A 21372-nucleotide genomic window follows, 5' to 3' on the forward strand; every position below is an offset into this window, starting at 1 on the left:
GGAAGCACTCCTATGCGAGGGCTCTTGGAGTCAGTTCGTGCCTTGAGACAGGCTGACTCTTTGAATGTGAACTAGAAGAGCTATAACCCCAAGCGCAAGGGTGAGGCCGTTCTGCTCCTGAGACTGGCATTGGCTTGGATGGACAGCATCCCCAGGACTGTGCAGGACAAGACACCACGAGGCAGAGAGAAGCAACAGCAGTTGGTGGATTGACCAGCCTTGTTTCCTCTGTGCTTGATATCTGAGAACTCTTGAGACTGAACCAACCCTGGAGTTCCTGGACAATTCAAGGGGAGGAAGCCTCACGGAGGAGGGGCTGGTCCTCCCACCGATGAGGCAGGTTGTTTTAAAGTGGACTCGGGATTTAATTTATAGGTATAACTGAGTAACGACACAGAGAAGTCGCTGCCACTGAAAAAAGTTTCTCACTCACAGCTCCCCAAAGCAGGTGCCACAGCAGGCCATGCAGGGCGACATGGGAGAAGCCCCAGGGTGGAAGGAGCAAGGGGAGAATGGCCCAGAGCTGTTACTGCAGTTTCAGTGGGAAGAAATGAGGGAGGCGAGGCAAGTTGGAGCAAGTTTAGGACTGGACGGTTTGAATGATGTTGGCAGGCTCTGGGCTATAGAGGTGGTCTTCAGTTATCTAGTACCTGGGCCTGGGGTGATTTACGTCAGGGTGGATAGTGGCCTGGTGTATGAAAGTTAGATAAAAGGGTGGTTGGGACGCAGTGTCTGGATTGGCCAGTTGGCCTATGGAAGGCCTGCTCCCGGGCAAGTTGTTTTCTACCGGTAGGAATTAGCTGATCCTGGGAGGAGCAGTCTCTCCAGGATTAGCAAGGCCACACGATGTCAAAGCATATAAGGTACAGAAAATAAAAACATGATTAATACACAGGTGAAGGGTTAGGAAGGGAAAAGTGAAGACTATTAGAACCATATTTAAGCTGAGTTTGTTCATGTTGTTGCTTAATTGCTTTCATTATTATTTTGAAAGTCAATCTGAGTGACTCCCTGGTTCCCCAAAGCTGAAAGAACCCAGCAGAAAAGAGAAGTACTCACCCAAATATCCTGCCCTCACTTCTGGTGTCAATGGTTCATTCCCAACAAATGTATCACCCCGCAGGTCTGTCTTCAGATCGAGAAAGCCCCCAGCCCAGTCCTTGGCTCCAGCGGCCCCTACAATGCCATGGTCCTGCCCAGGGAGGGAGATGAGTGCGGGTCAGCTGCGTTCCCACCACATCCCTCAGCCGGTAGTGTCAGGCCCTCCACTCACCCTGCTGAGATCCGCGCTGATCCCGCTGGAGGACAGCTCCATGTTGAAGGATGTCAGGTCCTGTTTGCTTGTGCCTGAGGGACGAGGTAGGGAGAATGGGCCGAGACCCAAGGAGCAGTGAAAACAGTGATGCTCAAGAAAGGACTGAGGAAAACAACACAGCATCTACCCGTAGGCAAGGTAGAAAGAGCGTGAACTTTTTTTTTTTTGGCAGCTCTGTGCAGCTTATGGGATTTTAGTTCCCCCACCAGGGATTGAACCCGGGGCCCTGGCAGTGAGAGTGCCAAGTCCTAACAACTGGACTGCCAGGGAATTCCCAAGAGCGTGAACCTTAGCGTCAGACGGGGAAGCGACTTATGCCCTGAGTCTCCCACGACTCTCCACGCGCCCCAGTTACGGATATTCCGTTCCCCGACTCAGCACGTCTAAGAGGCAGATCTTGATTTCTGCTTCTACTCAGGCTTCCCCTCTTCAATGAATAGCACCCCACACCCACCTAGTGACTCACGCTAAAAGCCCCGGAAACAACCTTGATTCTTCCCTTTTTCCTCCACTCTACCTCCAACACATGACCAAATCACGATAGTTCTACCTGCAAAACACATCTGCCCACTTCTGTGAATCGTCTGTGTCACCACCACACTGGCCCAAGCCATCCTCCTCTTGTGTCTGACTAAGGCAGGGGCTTGCTAATTTGGTCTCTTTGACTTCATTCTTTTCTTTTTTTAAAAAAAAATTAAATGTATTTTTTTTTTGGCCATGCTGCACAGCACATGGGTTATTAGTTCCCTGACCAGGAATCAAACCCGTGCGCGCTACAGTGGAAGTGCCGAGTCCTAACCACCGGACCGCCAGGGAAGCCGCTTTGACTTCATTCTTCCTCTTTCTATGCCTTTTTTCACAGAGCAAGTTGTGTACTCTTTTTTAAAAATGTACATCAGACCTCATCTTTCCCTTTCTTAAAACCCTTCATAACTTCTCACTGGTCTGAAGACTAAAATCCAAACTCATGAGGAGCTGGGAGGCCCCTGCCTTCCTCTCCAAACTTCTGTCTCCCTTACTCCCCACACTGCTATTACACTGACCTTTTTTCCTGTTCCTCCAGCACACCGAGCCCTGCCCCATCTCCTGGCCTTTGCACTTGATCTGCTCTCTGACTATAATGCCCTTTGCCCACACTTCTCCCATGGCTGTCTGATTCTCATCTTTCATGCCTCAGCTCAAAAGTTATCTCAGTGAATTTTACCTCACTTTAAAAAAAAGCACCTCACGGGATTTCCCTGGTGGTCTAGTGGTTAGGATTCTGGGCTTTCACTGCTGGCTCAGGTTCAATCCCTGGTCAGGGAACTGAGATCCCGCAAGCTGCGCGGCGCGGCCCCCAAAAATTTGCATCTCAGAAAGGCCTTTCTTGAAAAGCTTATTTAAAGTGGCTTCTTCCAATTAAATCTGTCTTATCACTTTACTCATTTTCTTTATAGCACTTACCACAAGCTTGAATCATCCTGTTTGTTTACTGACTTTCTTTATCCAACCTGAATATGAGTTCTATGTCGGCAATATCCCTGCGAGTCTGAGTCACAGTGCCTGCTCCATGGTTGTTGCCAGCATGAATAAATAATACCACCAGCCTTGCAAGGATACTGAGAAGAACCGATTCAATGATATAGATAAAGTGCCTGGTACCTGTGAGCTTTCAAGAGCCGTAGCAATTATTATGAAGATTTGTTCATCCACTGAAGAAACATTTAGAGTCACTAAATATTTGGTGCCAGGGATACGGGGGTGGGAAAGCAGGCACAATACTTGTCACTAAACCTCTCAGTTTAGTGTGGGAGACAGACACCTAATAGAGAGCTCTTTTTTTTTAATTTATTTTTTTGACTGCGTCAGGTCTTAGCTGTGGCATGTGGCATCTTCTGTTGCCGTGCTCTGGCTTAGTTGCCCTGCGGCATGTGGGATCTTAGTTCCCTGACCAGGGATCGAAACCACATCCCCTGCATTAGAAGGCGGATTCTTAACCACTGGACCTCCAGGGAAGTCCCCTAATAGAGAGTTCTAATACAATATATGTCACAGGGAATGTACAGTGGTTAAAGCAGCACACGGGAACCCAGACTTGGGATCAGCGAGAACTTATCAGAGGGAATGACATCTAAACTATGATCTGAAGGATGAGTAAGGGCAGGGAAGGATAGAGGATAAGAGCTATGATTTATCAAGAGTCTACAAGGTACCAAGCACTTTGCTGAGCAGTCATTAGGGCTTGAATTGTGTTCCCTGAAGAAAAGATGTCTAAGTCCTAACCCCTAGTGCCTCAGAATGTGAGCTTATTTCGAAAAAGGGTCTTTTCAGAGGTAATCAAGTTAAAATGAGGTCATTAGGGTGGGCCCTGATCCAATCTGACTGGTGTCCTTATTAAAAGGGGCAATTTGGACACAGAGGGACAGACACAGAGAGAAGATGACGGGTAAACACACAGGGAGAAGACGGCCAGGCGACCAGAGTGATGCAGCTACAAGTCAAGGAACACCAAGGACTGTTAGCAAACACCAGAAATTAGAAGAGGCAGGGAAGGATTCTCTCCGAAACCATCACAAGGAGCATGGCCCTGTCAAACCTTTAATTTCTAACTTCTAGCCTCCAGAACTGCAAGACAACACATTTCTCTTGCTTTTAAATTTTTTTAAATTTTCATTTCTCTTGCTTTAAGCCACCTAGTTTTTGGTACTTTGTTACAGCAGCCCTAGGAAATGAATACAGCAGTTAAACCTTACAACCCTCTGAGACTGGTATCACTATCCCCCTTTAACAGAGAACAATGAGGCTCGGAGAGGGAAAGTGACCTGGCTAAGGTCACACAGCACAGGCAGAGTGAATTCTTGAGCAGGTCTGCCTGGTCCCTTTAAATAAAATCCATTACCTCTTCAAGTGAACTGAACACCAAGGCTGTGTCCTAGTGAAGGGGCTTCCTGGGGGAATCAGGTACCTTTCAGCAGACTAAGCTACCCGGGGAAATACTCTCCCATAGGCAGTCCTCCATCTGGCGACTACAATCAAACCTTCTCTTATTCTGGGCCAAAGAAGAGGGCCTGTGGGCTCCTTGCACTTGGCCCCTGCATGCTTGCCTGTCTTAAATAATTTGAGGCCCAGGACAAGTGACAATGAGGGAGCTGAGTGAGGAGAGGAAGGGATTATAGCCATTCTACAGGGCTCAGCTGATGCCTACAAGATATAGGTCAGCTCGGGGACCCATCCTGGACCAGGCTGAGCTTCAAGAGGAAGACAGACTTTCAGAGGGAAATAGAGGCTGCTCCTAAATCACCCTCCCTTAAATTCCTACCTGAGGTCTTTTAACCGGAGAGCTCTTAACACAGTGACAGACGCTCTGTAAGCTCCAGTGATGATTATTCCGCGTGTCCTTAGTCTAATGTCCCAGGTGAGGTTCTGTTTACATCCCCCTGAACCCTCTCTTCCAGGGTCTGCCACTCACCTTCAATGACATAGATCTTTTTTTGCAGCTCGGTGAATAGATCTTTCAGCTTCTCAAATGTGTCCAGAATCTTTACAAACTCCTCCGCAGGTTTTGAGGCAAATTCATGGAGTGTCTCCTGACTTTCCTTGGTCTTAAAATACTTTCCAATCTGGAAGAAATGAACAGTGAAGAGCTAGCATCCCCAGAATGGCAGACCAATTTTCTGTTATTTTCACAAGACCCTGGCCCCAGGGAGAAAAGGAGTGGGGTTCAGGAATAGGAGAGGGAAGATGGGTCGTAAGAAGAAGCAGGGACCTGGAGCCCATACCCCAATGATGTAACGGATGATGTCTTTGGCCACGTCAATGTTGGCTTTGTCAGTGGCTTCCCCATCAGTGATGATGATAAGCACTTTGGTGGCATCTGGCCGGGCCCCCAGCTCTTGCCGGAACACCTTGGTCCTGTGTCCAGGAAGGAGGGGATGTGAGAGACTCCCCGCAAATCACCTAAGGTCTCCCTCTTACCCTGCTCATTAAGTCACTGTCCTGCTGATTATGCCAAATCCCTTCTCACAATTCCCAGACAGCTATTCCCAGCCTTCAAAGCTCTCCTCTGAACCTCCTTCCTCACCCTGGTTGCCATATCCCTCCTTCTGGACCAATGGTCTTCAACTGAATCCTGGGCAGCCACAAGGCTGTCCCAGAGTCTGTGGGCAGTGAGGGGAAACTCTGGGCTTCCTACTCTTCGTTTCAACCACGTGGCAACTTCCGTTTAATCAGTTAGATATGCTGGTGATCTAGATGAGATTCCAGTGGAAGGATGGGCTCCATGGCAGAAGGAAATTGGAAAGCCACTCTTCTAGAGAAAGCTCATGTAACACCTCCTTCTTCCTCCCCTACCATTGCCAGGCTACTTGTACATCTCTGCTGCAGCAAATCTCCTAGGTAGTCAAAGAGACTTGTTTCTGTGTCAATTTTTCCCCAAACCAGATTTGCTGCTGTATCTCTGGCTCCTGACTCAGAGTAGGTGCTCAGTGCACGTGACAGAAGAGAAAGAAGGAAGGAGTGAATTCTGGACAGGCCGAGGCTCCAAATTCCTGCCCTGCCCACAGCCTCCTTCTGAAGCAAGACAGGCTGCCCACAGCTTCCACTGGGACAGCCGCTCTATTTGAACATCCTCCCCTCCTCACCCCACAGCTAACCAAAGATGGACAATTAATCCAAGAGCAGCCAGTCCACAACCCCTGACTTATGGCATGACCTGTACTGGGAACAGAAGCTGAACGTCACCTGGAGAGGCCACAGTGGGAGGTGAACAGATACAGAGAAGAGGGCGGGAGAGCTACTTGGAAGCTGCCACAGACAGAGGAACCTGATGGGCGGGGTCAAAACCACATCTTGTTCTATCTCAGATGCAAATGTTTCCCCAACTTCCATCCACCTGGACATGGCCTATCATGGATCCTCCTCATGGATTTCCACACTGGTTTAAACAACTATCATCTCTCATCTGGATTTTTCAGTGTCTGCGAACTGGCATCCCTGTTTCCACCCTTGCCCCTTCCACAGTCTAATATCAACCCTGCAGCCAGGGGGATCCTTTTAAAAACATAAATCAGATTATGACTCCTTTGATCAAAACCACCAATGGGGCTTCCCTGGTGGCGCAGTGGTTGGGAGTCCGCCTGCCGATGCAGGGGACACGGGTTCGTGCCCCGGTCTGGGAGGAGAGGATCCCACATGCCGCGGAGCGGCTGGGCCCGTGAGCCATGGCCGCTGAGCCTGCGCGTCCGGAGCCTGTGCTCCGCAACGGGAGAGGCCACAACAGTGAGAGGCCCGTGTACAGCAAAAAAAAAAAAAAAACCACCAATGATTCTCATCTCACTCAGAGGAAAAGCCAAAGTCCTCATTAGAGCCTCATCCAGACTTTGATGGTCTCTCTGACTTCATCTCCTGCTACTTGAACTCATCACTTACTTCTTTCCAGCCACACTGGTGTCCTGGTTCTTCTGTGAACATCCCAAGCATGGGATCAGGGCCTCTGCTGTTCCCTCTACCTGGAACGGTCTTCCTTCAGGTATCCACATGGCCTGCTTCCTCACCTCCAACAAGTCTTTGCTCAGATGTAACCTTCCCTGATCTTCCCATTGAACATTGCTTTATTTTTCTTTGTAAAACTTACATCTTCTACTATATGATCCAATTTACTTATTTATCCTATTTATTACATTTCTCTCCCCTACTAGAATGTTAAGCTCCAGGAGGGCAGAGACTTTTCTTTGTTTCATTCACTGTTAATTCCTAGCACCTAGAAAATGGCAAACAAAAACCTGCAGACCAGAGCCAGCCCACAGCTTGTTTTTGTATGGTCTCTGGGCTAAAAATGGTTTTTATATTTTTGTTTTTAAAGAGTTACAAAAACAAAGAAGAATATGCAACAGATAACTGTTATGTGGCCACAAAAGTCTAAAATAGTACTATCTGGCCCCTTATAGAAAAAAATCTGCCAAGTCCTGACCTGGAACACTGCCTGGCACACAGCCAGATGGTCAAGAATTATTTATGAAATACATTTCCATGGCCGCTTCTTTTTGTTCTCACAGTTGACACCTTCTGGGGTATCTTCCCATCCTGTGGGGACCCAGTTCTCTAAGAACTGCCCGCTTCCCAATGGAGGTGGGACCCCTGAATCCATGTGACTCTACGTCATGAAGTAGAACAAGGCCTTAGCTGGGTTGACCCATGGCACACAATCTAGGCTCAGCCAATCAGATTTTCTCTCCTGGAGGCTAGAATTCAGGTTGTTCACCTGAATTGAGGAACTGAGGCTGCCATTTTTTCAATGGACATTGTTTGATCATGTACCCACCAGAGCCATCTACAGAGAGAAGAATGAAGTAGACATGACAGGTCAAGTAAACCCCAGAAGAAAAGAGCTGGAAACACATGCAGAGTCTTGAGATACATCACATGCATGTTTAACTTATGCAAATCCAACTATACATGCTTGGCAAAGAAATATAAATGAAAAATACAAGTGTAATAGAACAGGAGATCCTTTCTGCTATTTCACTCAATCTGAGCGTATGCCCCGGGGGAGCATGAGATAGGAGATGTAATTCTCTTATTCCCCAAAGTGGTCTCAGTTTCCATGGCCACTCTAATGTTTAAATACAGGTATTTAAAAAATACACAATATGGCCCTTTAACACAGTCCAACTACATTCATCTAGGCCTCAATTTAAACACAGTAATCTGATCCAACTCTGGGTTAGTAGGTTTAGAAAATCAGGATATGCTAGTTTCCAATATGGGACTTGGATATATTGACTCTGATGAACAATTCAAAGAATAATTCAAAAATAACTTGACTCTCTGAGATTTGTATTCATACACTGACTTCAAAAGCTGATCCCCAACTAACGTGTGACTCTACCGTGGCTGCCATCATTCACAATCTCTTTTCAAGTTCTGGTTCTAATCCCTCATGAGGCCTGGAAATACTCTCTGTCCCAAAGGTTCATGAGCTATCCCTGCATCCTCTCATGAATTCCACTTTGGGATTTAGTTGGTGTAGAGTCCTGTCATAATCAAAAGAACCCTGGAATTCCCTAGTGGTCCAGTGGTTAGGAGTCTGTGCTTTCACTGCCCAGGGCCTGGTTTCAGTCCCTGGTTGGGGAACTGAGATCCCACAATCCACATGGCGTGGCCAAAAATAAATATAAAAATAAAAAATAATCAAAAGAACCTGGACTATAACACAATATTGTAAATCAACTATATACTTCAATAATAATAATAATAATAAAGAACCTGGAATAAAATTGCTCCAGTAGAATGCTTACAATAACCTGCCCCTTGCTGAACCCACCTGTTGAGTTCCTACACCCTGCAACTTGAAGAAGCTAGTACGCACAGAACAACCGACGGATGGGCTCTCTCACAGAAGGGAACTCACGCGACATAGTTGATGGCACCAAAGGTGTTGGTCAACAGGCGCATGTGTTTGACTTTGGCAAGAAGAATATCAGGGTCCTTCCAGTTAACATAATCCAAGAAAGTAAATTCTGTTTTGTAGTTTGAGGAAAACTGAACAGCCGCAAACTAGAAAAAGGAAAGAAGACAAAAAATGTCGTTACATAGTCCTTCCCACTTGTTTGCTCCAATCTCTACATTTTTTTTTATAAGTTTATTTTATTTTATAAATTTATTTATTTATTTCTGGCTGTGTTGGGTCTTCATTGCTGCGCTTAGGCTTTCTCTACTTGTGGCAAGCGGGGGCTACTCTTCGTTGTGGTGTGCGGGCTTCTCATTGTGGTGACTTCTCCTGTTGCAGAGCACGGGCTCTAGGCGCGCAGGCTTCAGTAGTTGTGGTGCGTGGGCTTAGTTGCTCCGCAGCATGTGGGATCTTCCCGGACCAGGGCTCAGACCCATGTCCCCTGCATTGGCAGGTGGATTCTTAACCACTGCACCACCAGGGAAGTCCCACCCATCTCTACTTCTTTTTTTTTGCAATATGCGGGCCTCTCACTGTTGTGGCCTCTCCCGTTGCGGAGCACAGGCTCCAGACGCGCAGGCCCAGTGGCCATGGCTCACGGACCCAGCCGCTCCACGGCTTGTGGGATCCTCCCGGACCGGGGCACGAACCTGTGTCCCCTGCATTGGCAGGCGGACTCTCAACCACTGCACCACCAGGGGAGCCCTCTACTTCTTATCCAGGACCTGGGCAACCCAACTCCACATTCCTGCCTTGAATCGTTCTTTTGTTTTGTTTTTTCGGTCACACCTCTCGGCATGCGGGATCTTGGTTCCCTGACCAAGGATGGAACCCATGTCCCCTGCAGTGGAAGCATGGATTCACCAGGGAAGTCCCTCGAGTCATTCTTTTGAAAGTGAGGCTGTATATAAACAAACACAGAAACAAATCAACCTGGAACCCGTTATGGAGTGCTGTCTGCTGGGCTCCGGTTCTCTGGGTTCTGCCTACCTCACCAATAGAGATGGTTCCCAGCAACCATATTTCTGCTGAGTGACCCTGCTAAACAAGATACAGTTGGCTGGGACTGAGGTGAGGCCAGTCAGAATCTCTCCTCTGAGAAACTGGAATTTGCAGAGGGAGGGGTTGCTTGAGAGGAAGACTGGGAAAAAAACAACAACAAAAAACAAAAAACACCTCCTGAAACTTTAACATGTGAACTTGGGAGCTTTCCACAGGCCCATGTGATCCAAAGAAGCTGAGAGCCAGTCTACAGAGAGAAAGAGAAAGAGAGAAGGAAGCCAAAGCCAAAAAGAAACAGAAATGAGAATTAGGGAGAATTCTGGAAGCAGAGGTCCAGTAATAGCCATGCCCTTAGGTTCTAGAGACAACTTGTACTAAATTTTCCCTTTATGCCCTTAGCTAGCTCAGGTAGGCATCTATTGCCTACAACCAGGAATCCTAACTAATATATTTACCTGGTAGGAAGAGTTGCTGAGTTTCTTCATCACATCCTTCATGAAGTCCAGAATTTTCTGAAATTCATCTTGCTGCAAGCTCCTTGAGCCATCAAACAGAAATACCAAGTCTACGTTGCCCTTTATACATTCTACAGAGGCCAGACACAGAGGGACTTGGTAAAGAGTCTCTGAGGGTTGGCCTGCCCATGCCAGTTCCCATGTATGGGCAACCACTTGGAGGTATTTTTACCCACTGGATCCCCCGTTCCTTACCCTGATAACCAGGGTGCCCTTGCAGCACCGGACCACTCAGATTCTGGCGGAAGAGGTAACACAGGCCACTTAGATAGATATTCTGGTCACATGTCCGAGACAGCCCAGGGTCACAGGCCTGAAGGAATCAAAGATTTTTAAAAAGGTTGGGGCTTCCTCTTGCTGTGTGTCTTTAGGGCATCCTCAACCAAGAACAAAAGCCTTCAGGGTCATCATCCCCCGACCTCATTCCCATCATCCAACTGGTTACTAAGGCAAGGTAATTCGGCCTCCAGGTATCTTGTATCAGTCTCTCCATCCCCACTACCAATGTTATATGACAACAGATGCTCACTGCTTATAGGACAAAGTCGAAACTCCTTAGTCTGGCATTCATATAGTTCACAGTAGGCACTATCCAAACCCATCCCCTTCTGTTTCCAATTACACATTCTGTGTTTAAGCCAAATCAAATGACTCCCTATTCCCAGAATATACAATGATGTTTCTTTCATTTATGACTATCTTTCCTGCCAGACTGTACTTTCTTGAAAGTCAGGGCTCATGTCATGGTCATCTTTGCATCTCACTCCCCTTTCCCCATCAGAACCAGCACAATGCCAGGCATGTAAGAGTAGCTAAGTAATCAAGCTCCAATTAAATACTGGATAACTGTTTCACTCGCTTAGCCTTCTATTTCTTATATACCTGTGTCAGAAGGATGCTGCTGGGATGAACTGTAAAGAGTAATGGACTTGTAATCAAATAGGAATTATATTCAAATCCTGGCTCTACCTCTTTAAAACCATGTGACCTTGACCAGGTCTTTTAACCCCTTTGGTCCTGTTTCCTCATGTGTGAAATCTGTATACTGATCCCTATCTCACCTGAGTGTCTTGAGGATTAAAAGAGATAAGGCAGTGTTTCCCAAACTTTAGGCGTTTGTGTACCAGTTCACAATTTCTGTCATATGGGCATATCATCCACACTATTATTAATATTTCATTTAACTAAAATTTACTTTTTTTAAAAAAATTGAAGTATAGTTGATTTACAATGTTGTGTTAGTTTTTGGAGTACAGCAAAGTGATTCAGCTATATATATATATATATATATACATTCTTTTTCATATTTTCTTTTCCATTATGGTTTACGACAGGATATTAAATATAGTTCCCTGTGCTATACTGTAGGGCCTTATTGGGGGAGGGAGGATGGAGGAGGGAAGGATTGGGAGTTTGGGATTAGCAGATGCAAACTATTATATATAGGCTGGATAAACAAGGTCATACTGTACGGCACAGGGAACTATATTCAATATCCTGTGATAAACCATGATGCAAAAGGATGTGAAAAAGAACATATGTATAACTGGGTCACTATGCTGTATAGCAGAAATTGACACAACGTTGTAAATCAATTATACTTCAATAAAATTAAAAACAAAAGCAAGACACAAAAAACAAAACCCAAGAGGAACTTGTTTAAAATTTACTGTTTTAAACTTTAGCCCCATCCTATGCAATGCGGGCCAAGAAATCATGAATTTAACGTACCTGTCGAATATTTTTTCTAATAAGCCATTAAATAAATATATGACTATTAAAACATTAAAAGTGGTGTACCACCACAAATCACCTTGTATGTTAACGGTCACAGATATTGTACATTTGGAAAAAACACTGAGATAACTAAGGTCTCAAATATAGCTGACTGATAGATGGCTGTCAATAAACACTGACTGAATCTGAATCTTTCTGATGCCTATAATCTTCTATAGCACGGGTCCCCACCCCCTCGGTCCGCTACCCTTCTGGGGCCTGTTAAGAACTGGGCCTCACAGCAGGAGGCGAGCGGCGGCAAGTAAGCAAGCAAACCTTCATCTGCCTCTCCCCATGGCTTCCCTTCACCGCCTGTACCATCCCCCATCCCCCCACCCCCACCCCAAGCCCGGTCAGTGGAAAAACTGTCTTCCACGAAACCAGTCCCTGGTGCCAAAAAGGTTGGGGACCGCTGTTCTATAGGATCTTTAATCCATTTTTTTCTTTCCTTTGTCTCCCTTTCCTAGCATCAATCTTCACAGGCGCTGATATCACACTGTACAGAGCTCTTACCAAAAGGCTGTCACTTGTGGGGTCTGTCGCCAAGGTCATTCCCAAGTACTTGGAGGTATAGTTGGAACCTGCAGGCACCAGAAGATTGGTCTGGAGGAACTTAGGCAATCCAGGTGTGATGGGGCCAGCCTCGATTTCCCGATACCATTCCTCCCGGCTCCCAAATCAGTTACTCACTACTCAGTCTGACTGGCAAGCAGTGTCCAGTGCCTGGGTGGCACTGATAGAGGTTTCCCATGTCGTTCCCCTCACCTGGAGCTCCCACAACAACCCTGATGAGAAATCGCATCTGTGAGATGGAGTTGCCCAGGCCTTTACCCCCCCACTCCTACCTATTAAGGGGGTTTGGACCCCCCACAAGATATCTCAAAGCAATTCAGCCACTCCTCTTCTGGGTGACTCCTCAGCCCCCATCTCGTCCCTATTGAATCCCAGGTAAATAATCCGATGTGACAGAATTCTAGAAAGTTAAGGATCTTTTCCATTTACAGTCCAGAAAAACAGAGGCCCAGAGAATGATCTGCTAGAACGTCACAATACGAGTTCATTTAAACAGCCAACAATTCAAAAGTCGTTTATGGCTTACCTGCTATGTGCTAGGCTGTGGTATGTACTAGGGAGGGGTGGGGATTAGAGAGAAAAACCAAATCTGCCATCAAGGAGCTCACTGTCTAGTCTGGGAAAGAGTCTGGAATCTAGGAAGTGTGGCAAAGTGTTTTAGGGGTTGTGATACATATCCCCTTCTATTAGGCACTTATAAGGTGCTTTAATGATGGATAGTCCTCATCCTACTATCTGATGGCCTTGCTCCTGTTGCTTGGGTCCCACCACGGACTCCTCAAAACTGGAAGGTCCTGGCCAGGGCAGGGAGGACCTGCGGCGACAGCTCACCCATTTCCAACCTGCAAGACGCGGTATCCAAAATGCCTCCCGGCGTCTGGGATGGAGAAGTTTTGCACGTGTCGCACATCCAGGTTGTAGCTCCAGGCTGGGGCTGAGGGAGACCGGGACCAGGTCAGCCACTTCCGACCAGGGACACCCCACGACCACCTCAGAGCGGCGGGCGTTGATTGGCGGCAACCCACGTGCCCCCAGTAGGCGGCCTCACCCGCAAAGACCTCGCTTCCTTCTCCCCAGGCCACCCACACACCGGGCACGGCTGGCAGCCCATTTCCTGGACTCCAGGAAGTGTGAAAGCAATTCCCTACTACCCAGAGCTCTGGCAGCGCCAGGGCCTGGGGAGGACACACAACTTCCCGATTGGCCCATCAGCAAAGAAGGAAGGATGAGAAGGCGGAGGCCCCTAAGAGAGGAGCAGTCCGAAGGGCCCCCCACAACCCGAGGCGGTGGGGATGCCCCAAGGCGGGGTGTATCTCCCCACACACACCCACTTCTCCCCTGGGCTTGGGGCCCCGTCGCCCTGAAATCTCAGATAATTAGCCTCAGGCTCCCTCCCCGTGAAAGTTCAAGATCCCCTGATCCTGGGAAGCTGCCTCCTCACTCTTGTACTGCTCCCTGCCTCCCCACCCCACCATGGACCAGTCTCTGCCATAACCATTAGATCTCAAATTCCCCCATCACATCCCCCACCTAAGCCCCAGACTGTCCTTTTTGGCCTTGCTTTCCTTCCAGGCCTCAGGCTCATTTCACATCTTAAGATGTCAGAGATGCTGGCCCTACCATTTGTTCGGATGAAGAGACTGAGGCCCAAAAAGGGGGAAGGGACTTGCCTAAGATGGCAAAGAGAGGTAGAAGCATGGGTAGGACCAGATCCTAGACCAGCTGTCCATACCCATTAGCCATCCCCCTTTTTTAAGGGCCCACTGCCCCATCTCTCACTGCTGCCACCTTTGTCTCCCTTTTCTGTCTTTTCCTTCAGACCTTGCCTATACTCTGGACTCTGACTTTCTTTCTTTCCCCCCTTCTCCCTCCAGAATTCCTGGGCCCCACGTTACCTATGGCCAATCCCACACTTAAAACAGCTGCTCAGGGCTTCCCTGGTGGCGCAGTGGTTAAGAATCCACCTGCCAATCCAGGAGACACGGGTTCAAGCCCTGGTCTGGGAAGATCCCACATGCTGCGGAGCAGCTAAGCCCGTACGCAACAACTACTGAGCCTGTGCTCTAGAGCCCGTGTGCCACAGCTACTGGAGCCCATGTGCCTAGAGCCCGTGCTCTGCAACAAGAGAAGCCATCGCAATGAGAAGCCCGTGCACTGCAACGAAGAGTAGCCCCCGCTCACCGCAACTAGAGAAAGCCCGTGCACAGCAACAAAAGACCCAACACAGCCTAAATAAATAAATAAATAAATAAATAAATAAAAACAACAACAACAAAAAAAACAGCTGCTCATTTACTCTGGTTCCACAAAGCCCTGCAGTTTCCCTGGTCACAGACACATGTCCCCTCCCCTCCCCCCCCTCTTGCCTACCAAAGAGAAAAGGCCCAGACAGCAGCAGCCTCGTCACCAGGATGCAGGAATTCATCTTTCAAGGGTCTGGAGGGACCCGACCTAGGTGCAGTCTCAGAGGGCTCTTGGGATTTACTGGCAACCTAGACAGGGTGAAAGAGGGAAATGATAATGCCTCAGGGCCTCTTGCAGTGGAAATTTCTCATAGAGGCGCCAGGCTGGTGACACTGCACTGGGGGAGAGAGGGTTGTGCCTGGAGGGGTTGTGAAACCGCACGGGTTCAGAGAGGAAGTATAAGCAGGTTAAAGACACTTCCTGTGCCTGCTTGCATTTTCTTATCATCCATGGTAGTGCTGCCCGAGAGCTGCTGTGTCTCAATCCTTCACCAGCACACAAACTTAAGATTTGTTAAAGCTCGGTGGAGGATTTGTTAAAGCTCAGATGAGCTGTGGTACAACCGTAATGGAATACTATGTAGCCACAGAAAAGGAGGACTGAAAAAAAATAAGATGGGGGGGGAGAATGATATAGCTTTCTCTTGATGTTGAAAGATGCCCATGATACACTCACCATCGAAGAAAAAAACAAGTTACAGAACAGTATATTTAATAATTCGTTTGGAGTCTAAAACACAAACAAAAAATAATAGTTTCCACAGAATGGGAGATATATGATTTGCAAGTCATCTGATACGGGACTTGTATCCAGAATATATAAAGAACTCTTGTGGGACTTCCCTGGTGGTCCAGTGGTTAGGACTCTGCACTTCCCCTATAGGGGTCGCGGGTTCCATCCCTGGTCAGGGAACTAAGATCCCACATGCTGTGCAGCACTGCCAAAAAAGGAAAAAAACAACAATGACAAAACAAAACAGAATATCTAAAGAACTCCTCTAACTCAATGGTAAAAAGACAACCCAGTTTTCAAGTGGGCAAAGAATTTGAATAGACTTTTCTCCAAAACAGTATATAAAATGGCCACTCAGTACACGAAAATGTTCAACATTATTAGTCATTAGAGGAATACAAATCAAAACCAAAAGATACCACTTCACACCCACGAGGACGGCTAGAATAAGAAAGAAAGAAACTAAGTGTTCGTGAGAATGTGGAGAAATGGGAACTCTTGTACTTTGCCAGTGGGAATTTAAGCTGGTGCAGCTACTGTGGAAAACAGTTTGACAGTTCCTCAAAAAAGTTAAACATAGTTTCCATATGACCTAGCGATTCCTAGGTCTAGACCCAAAAGAATTGAAAACATGTTCACAAAAAAACTTATACACGAGTGCTCATAACAGAATTATTCATATTAGCCAAAGACTGGAAACGATGCAAATGTCTACCAACTGATGAATGGATAAACAAAATGTGGTCTATTCATACAGTGGAATGTTATTCAGTCATTAAAAAAAGAATGGAGTATTGGTACATTCTACAATGTTTGTCCATGTAGAATGTTTGTACATTCTACAATGTTTGTCCATGGACAAACCTTGAAAACCATGCTAAGTGAAACAAGTCAGGCACAAAAGGTCAGATATGGTATGATTGCGTTTACATGAAATGTCCAGAATAGGCAAATCTATAGAGACAGAAAATAGATGAGTGGTTGTCAGGGCGGGGGGAGTGGAGAATGTGGAGTGACTGCCCTTGGGTATAGAGATTTTTTTTGGAGTGATGAAATGTTCTGGAATTAGATAGTGGTGATGGTTGCACAATTTTCTGAATATATTTTTTAAAAACACTAAATGGTATGTGATTTATATCTGGAAGAAAAAGAAAGATAAATGGAAGTTGAAATTACGGGTGTGTTTGTAAAAAAAAATCTGAAAGGACACACAACCAAACTCTAAACAGTGATTACCTCTGCAGAATACGGATTACACATTTCTGCATTATCTGGAAGAGGGTGTATAACTTGGGTAATTAAAAAAAATAAAAATATTAAAAGCACAACAGAATAGAGGAAGTGTATTTGTTTATGGGAAAGCAATACTGATACACTTCTTATTCTCTCTGTTGTGAGGAAATCCTGCTCAACCTGCAAGGCCACTTCCAGTGTCACTGCCCTGGAGAAGGCTTTTGCAGTCAGATTACCCATAATCTACCGCCAGGCAGTTACAACTTGACAAGCTGGCTCTTGTTAATTAGATGATATTAAACAGTCTTTCAAATTCAGTTAAAATCAGATAAGTCAAAAAAAAAATCAGATAAGTCAGACTGATTTCTTTGATTCTCTGTACAGCAGTTTCAATTTACAGCTAACCAAATTCTTTTGTTTTGTTCTGAAATTACAAAAAGAATATACATTTTAAAATTCAAACATCACAGAAGTGTATGAAGTAAAAGGATAAAAACTCTAGAATAACCATGGTTACCAGTTTGGAGCCCTACGTTCTTCATGACAAAAAATTATTAGTTCTAGTAGTTAACCATACAGGTTTGATCTGTTTGGAAAAACTATAATTCTCCTCTCACCACGGAACATCTAATCCAGAATTAATAGTCAAATTAGCCATCTCCAGTGTGAAGGTTTTCCTTTACACCAGCTTCAAATTTTAGATGCTTGAGTTAGGGCTTAAGTTTATAGAAACTTTAAGTGTATCAGTAGCAAAGAATAGAACACCTGGGATGAAAGGATTCAGGAAACAATCTCAGAGTCTCCATTGCTTGGATTATATTCGTTTATGTGTATGTTTCAGTAGATGGGCATACTCATTTGTCTATTTATCATGTTCTGGTTTTCAGTTTAAAAAAACAAAAGAATTATACATATATATATAATATATATATATTTTTTTCCCCCCCACTTCTTTTCAAGGTTTATAAGGCTGAGGAAATATAAAGTACAAGTAAGCCCCAAAGATTCTAGGAAGTCAAGGGCCCAGTGCAGGAGAGAGCAGGTGATTCCCCTGAAGAGCTGGGCTGCAAGGATCTCAGGCTGAGACCACATGGGGAAGGCCTGAGGGGCAGGATGCACCTTACACACACACACAGACACACACACACAACTTCTTCCCTAGTCATGTTCTCCAGCTGCCTTCATCATAACTGAGACTGTCAGTTCTCTGAGGGCCCAGATCCTCTGAACTGTCTCTCCATTCCAGCCCTTCTGTTAGAACCTCCATCAGTTTTCACCTGAACAATTTATTGCCACTGCAGCTCTTCTTTCTCTCAGTCCCCTCCCCCTAGAGAAGGTTCTACCTCCCAGCTACTCGCACAGTAGCCTTGAGAAACCTGAGCATGTCTCTCTCACGCTATAAAACCACTGATGATTCCCCTTTTGCCCACACAAGATTGAGTCTGAGCTCCTTGGTATGGCTTTCAGGGGCCTTGTTGCCTCTCTGTGCCCCATGGTCTAACCTACTGAATGTCTCCTCAGTGGGCAAACAGACCGAGCATCTAGAGAAAAGTTTATGAAACACAAAGTGTTGGCCATACTTGCACCCCTTTCTGAGGAAAGCAGCTTCAATAGGTGGTTTCTGTATGATGTCATATTGACTGCATCAGATGAACAGTGTGGGACGGATTCTGTTGGCGTGGTGATGGCTGAATGGACCTGAGGTGATGCCTGGGGCAAAGATGGCCACGGATAGACTGGACCCAACACATGCAGCTCTCTCCAGGATGGCTTGGTTTTTCCACTTATGAATTGTTCCCCACAGGGTCATGAAAATGGACTCAAACATATCACGTCACAGAGGAGTGACAAATGAGATCTCAGATTGGGAAGTTCCAGGTTACACAGAATCCACGCAACTAAGACTGAGCCAGTGGGCTGGATGCCTCAAGTCTGTGTGTCGTCTGTGGGGTAAAATGATCTTAATGATGTCTTATTTTTCTGTAGGTTCATCTGAAAACGATGAGAGAGAATTTTCTCTTGCTCCACTCAAGAGAGCAAACAGGACTTTGTATCATGCTCTTTTGTATCTTCATCACTGCTCATTCCATGGTCCAAGCCATCACCATCTTGTGTCCAGATTTTTTTTCTTTTGCATCAGATTATTTTATATTTTTTGATAAATATATCAATGCAAATAATACTGTAATCCATGTTCCCTTCTCCTCATGCCCTAGAAGCAATAATTACAATTGTTTGAGGGTAATGATGCTTTTATATTTTAGTATGTATAAGTATCACAATATATATATCTATAGATGTGTGATATTTATGACTTTTAATTGACATAAAATGATTTCAAAACTGTATAAAATGTTCTGCACTTTGGTAACTCATTATTATGTCTATGAGATCAATCAAAGTGAATATATATAATTCTGGTTTATTCATTTTGATAGCTGTATAATATTCCATTGTTTTGATATGCTTATATGCAGTCTTCCTTTTCTGATAGATGTTGAGTTGCAATGTTTCAGTAAAAATCCTAATATATGTCTTTTTGTATATTTTTATAAATTCCCTTATGGTATACCCCCAAGGATAAATTTTAAGTCATAAGGCATACACACCTTCAAAGACAATGTATAATAACACCTGATAGTAAATTGTCTTTCAGAGTAGTTACGGCAATTCTACCAATTCTCCTTTTCTTTGTCAATATCTATCTCACTTTTTTCCCCTTGATGTTGTTGTTGACTGAAAAAACACTGCACACCGTAAAAGCAGTGAGTTTCAGTTTTTGGGTTTTTAAAATATTTATTTATTTATTTTGGCTGTGTTGGGTCTTCGTTTCTGTGCGTGGGCTTTCTCCAGTTGCGGCAAGCGGGGGCCACTCTTCATCGCGGTGCGCGGGCCTCTCACTGTCGCGGCCTCTCTTGTTGCAGAGCACAGGCTCCAGACGTGCAGGCTCAGTAGTTGTGGCACCTGGGCCTAGTAGCTCCGCGGCATGTGGGACCCTCCCAGACCAGGGCTCGTGTCCCTTGCATTGGAAGGCAGATTCTCAACCACTGTGCCACCAGGGAAGCCCGAGTTTCAGTTTTATTGGGGAACCTTATTGAGAACTATAGCCCAGGAGACAGCCTCTCAGATTGCTCTGAAGGGGTAGGGGAGGACCCAGTATATATGTGATTTTTTTGGCTGGGAAAGACATGTAGTCAAGCATATATCTTGGTAAAAGATTACTAATCTAATCATAAAACCCAGATACCTCAAGTTAATGATCTTAGTATTTTCTATGTCTGGGAAGATGCAAGAATCTGGGGTCATTGACATTCTCCCTTAGATATGCATGTTAATTATCTATATCCAAAGCACAGGAAGCTCCATCTTACTTTTCTCCTTCCGGAATTCCCTTCCAGGGGTACTGTCGGTGGGCAACCGCAGTGGGTTGCAACTTAATCCTTATAGAACTGGAATGGTGGGGGGCAACATTCTTTGTTTACCTTGTAATGTCCAGTTCTGTCTATTAAGCCATATATGTAAATATATATATACCTATCTTATTAACTTAATTTCCCTTCTCTGATAGACCTAGTGGCAGGGCAGGAATAAAGACGCAGATGTAGAGAATGGACTTGAGGACAAGGGGTGAAAGGGGAGGCTGGGACGTGGTGAGAGAGTGGCATGGACATACACACACTACCAAATATAAAATAGATAGTGGGAAGCAGCCGCAAAGCACAGAGAGATCAGCTCGATGCATTGTGACCACCTAGAGAGGTGGGATAGGGAGGGTGGGAGGGAGGTTCAAGAAGGAGAGGATATGGGGATATATATATACGTATAGCTGATTCACTTTGTTGTACAGCAGAAACTAACACAACATTGTAAATCAATTATACTCCAATAAAGATGTATAAAAAAATTTCCCTTCTTTTACAAAGTTATAACAGATGATAAAGTAGGAGATTTAGATCACTGGCTTATTATAAAAAAACTATAGTTCAGGAGCAGTCAGGTGGGAAAATTGCACAGGGCAGGGTGTGAGGAGTTTCCCTGCCCTCTCCAGGCACCTCCACATGCTCACCAACCCAGAAGCTCCTTGTGCCCAGATTTTGTGGCAGTTTCCTAACTAATGGGTCCTGCTTCCAACCTTGCCTCTGCTACGGTCAGAGGGGTCCTTTAAAAATATGTCAGATCACGTCACTTTCTTGTGCAAAACCTTCCAGTGGTTCCTCATGTCACTCAAAATACCAGCCAAAGTCCTCACCAGGTCCCACAAAGGCTTAACTCATCAGACATGTCATCATCTGTTTGAGCTCGTCCCCCTCCAGCTTACTCCTTTCCAGCCTCACTGCTGTCCTGGCCCTTTGATCATCCATCACTCCTTTGCCTCAGGGCACTTGTTCTCCCGCAGGCTCCTTCCCTCATCTCCTCGAGGTCTTTGTTCCTTAGCACTTATAAACTGCTTCTACTGTCTAATTTCCTTATTCATCCAGTTTATTGTCCATCTTCCCTACTGGAATGTAAACTCCACTTGGACAGTTGTTGTTCACTGCTGTACACCCAGTACCTAG

General features: G+C 45.6%; 1 protein-coding gene across 2 annotated transcripts in view; it reads right to left on the minus strand.

The window, feature by feature from the left end:
• ITGAL (integrin subunit alpha L) overlaps nt 1-15059 on the minus strand; it is a 39308-nt gene extending 24249 nt beyond the window's left edge. The window contains exons 1-11 of one of the 2 annotated variants that reach the window (XM_065892417.1): nt 14978-15059; nt 13439-13541; nt 12725-12819; nt 12548-12615; nt 10454-10571; nt 10199-10329; nt 8703-8848; nt 5074-5206; nt 4764-4914; nt 1274-1347; nt 1060-1192 (exon numbers count right to left, since the gene is read on the minus strand). In XM_065892417.1, the coding sequence (XP_065748489.1) occupies nt 1060-1192; nt 1274-1347; nt 4764-4914; nt 5074-5206; nt 8703-8848; nt 10199-10329; nt 10454-10571; nt 12548-12615; nt 12725-12819; nt 13439-13541; nt 14978-15032 (1207 nt within the window). In that variant the 5' untranslated portion in view covers nt 15033-15059. The remainder of the gene's footprint in view (nt 1-1059; nt 1193-1273; nt 1348-4763; nt 4915-5073; nt 5207-8702; nt 8849-10198; nt 10330-10453; nt 10572-12547; nt 12616-12724; nt 12820-13438; nt 13542-14977) is intronic. The other variant, XM_065892416.1, reaches the window with a different exon arrangement.
• Nucleotides 15060-21372: the final 6313 nt, after the last annotated feature.

This window comes from Phocoena phocoena, chromosome 15 (assembly GCF_963924675.1).
Source record: "Phocoena phocoena chromosome 15, mPhoPho1.1, whole genome shotgun sequence".
Taxonomy (NCBI): Eukaryota; Metazoa; Chordata; class Mammalia; order Artiodactyla; family Phocoenidae; genus Phocoena; species Phocoena phocoena.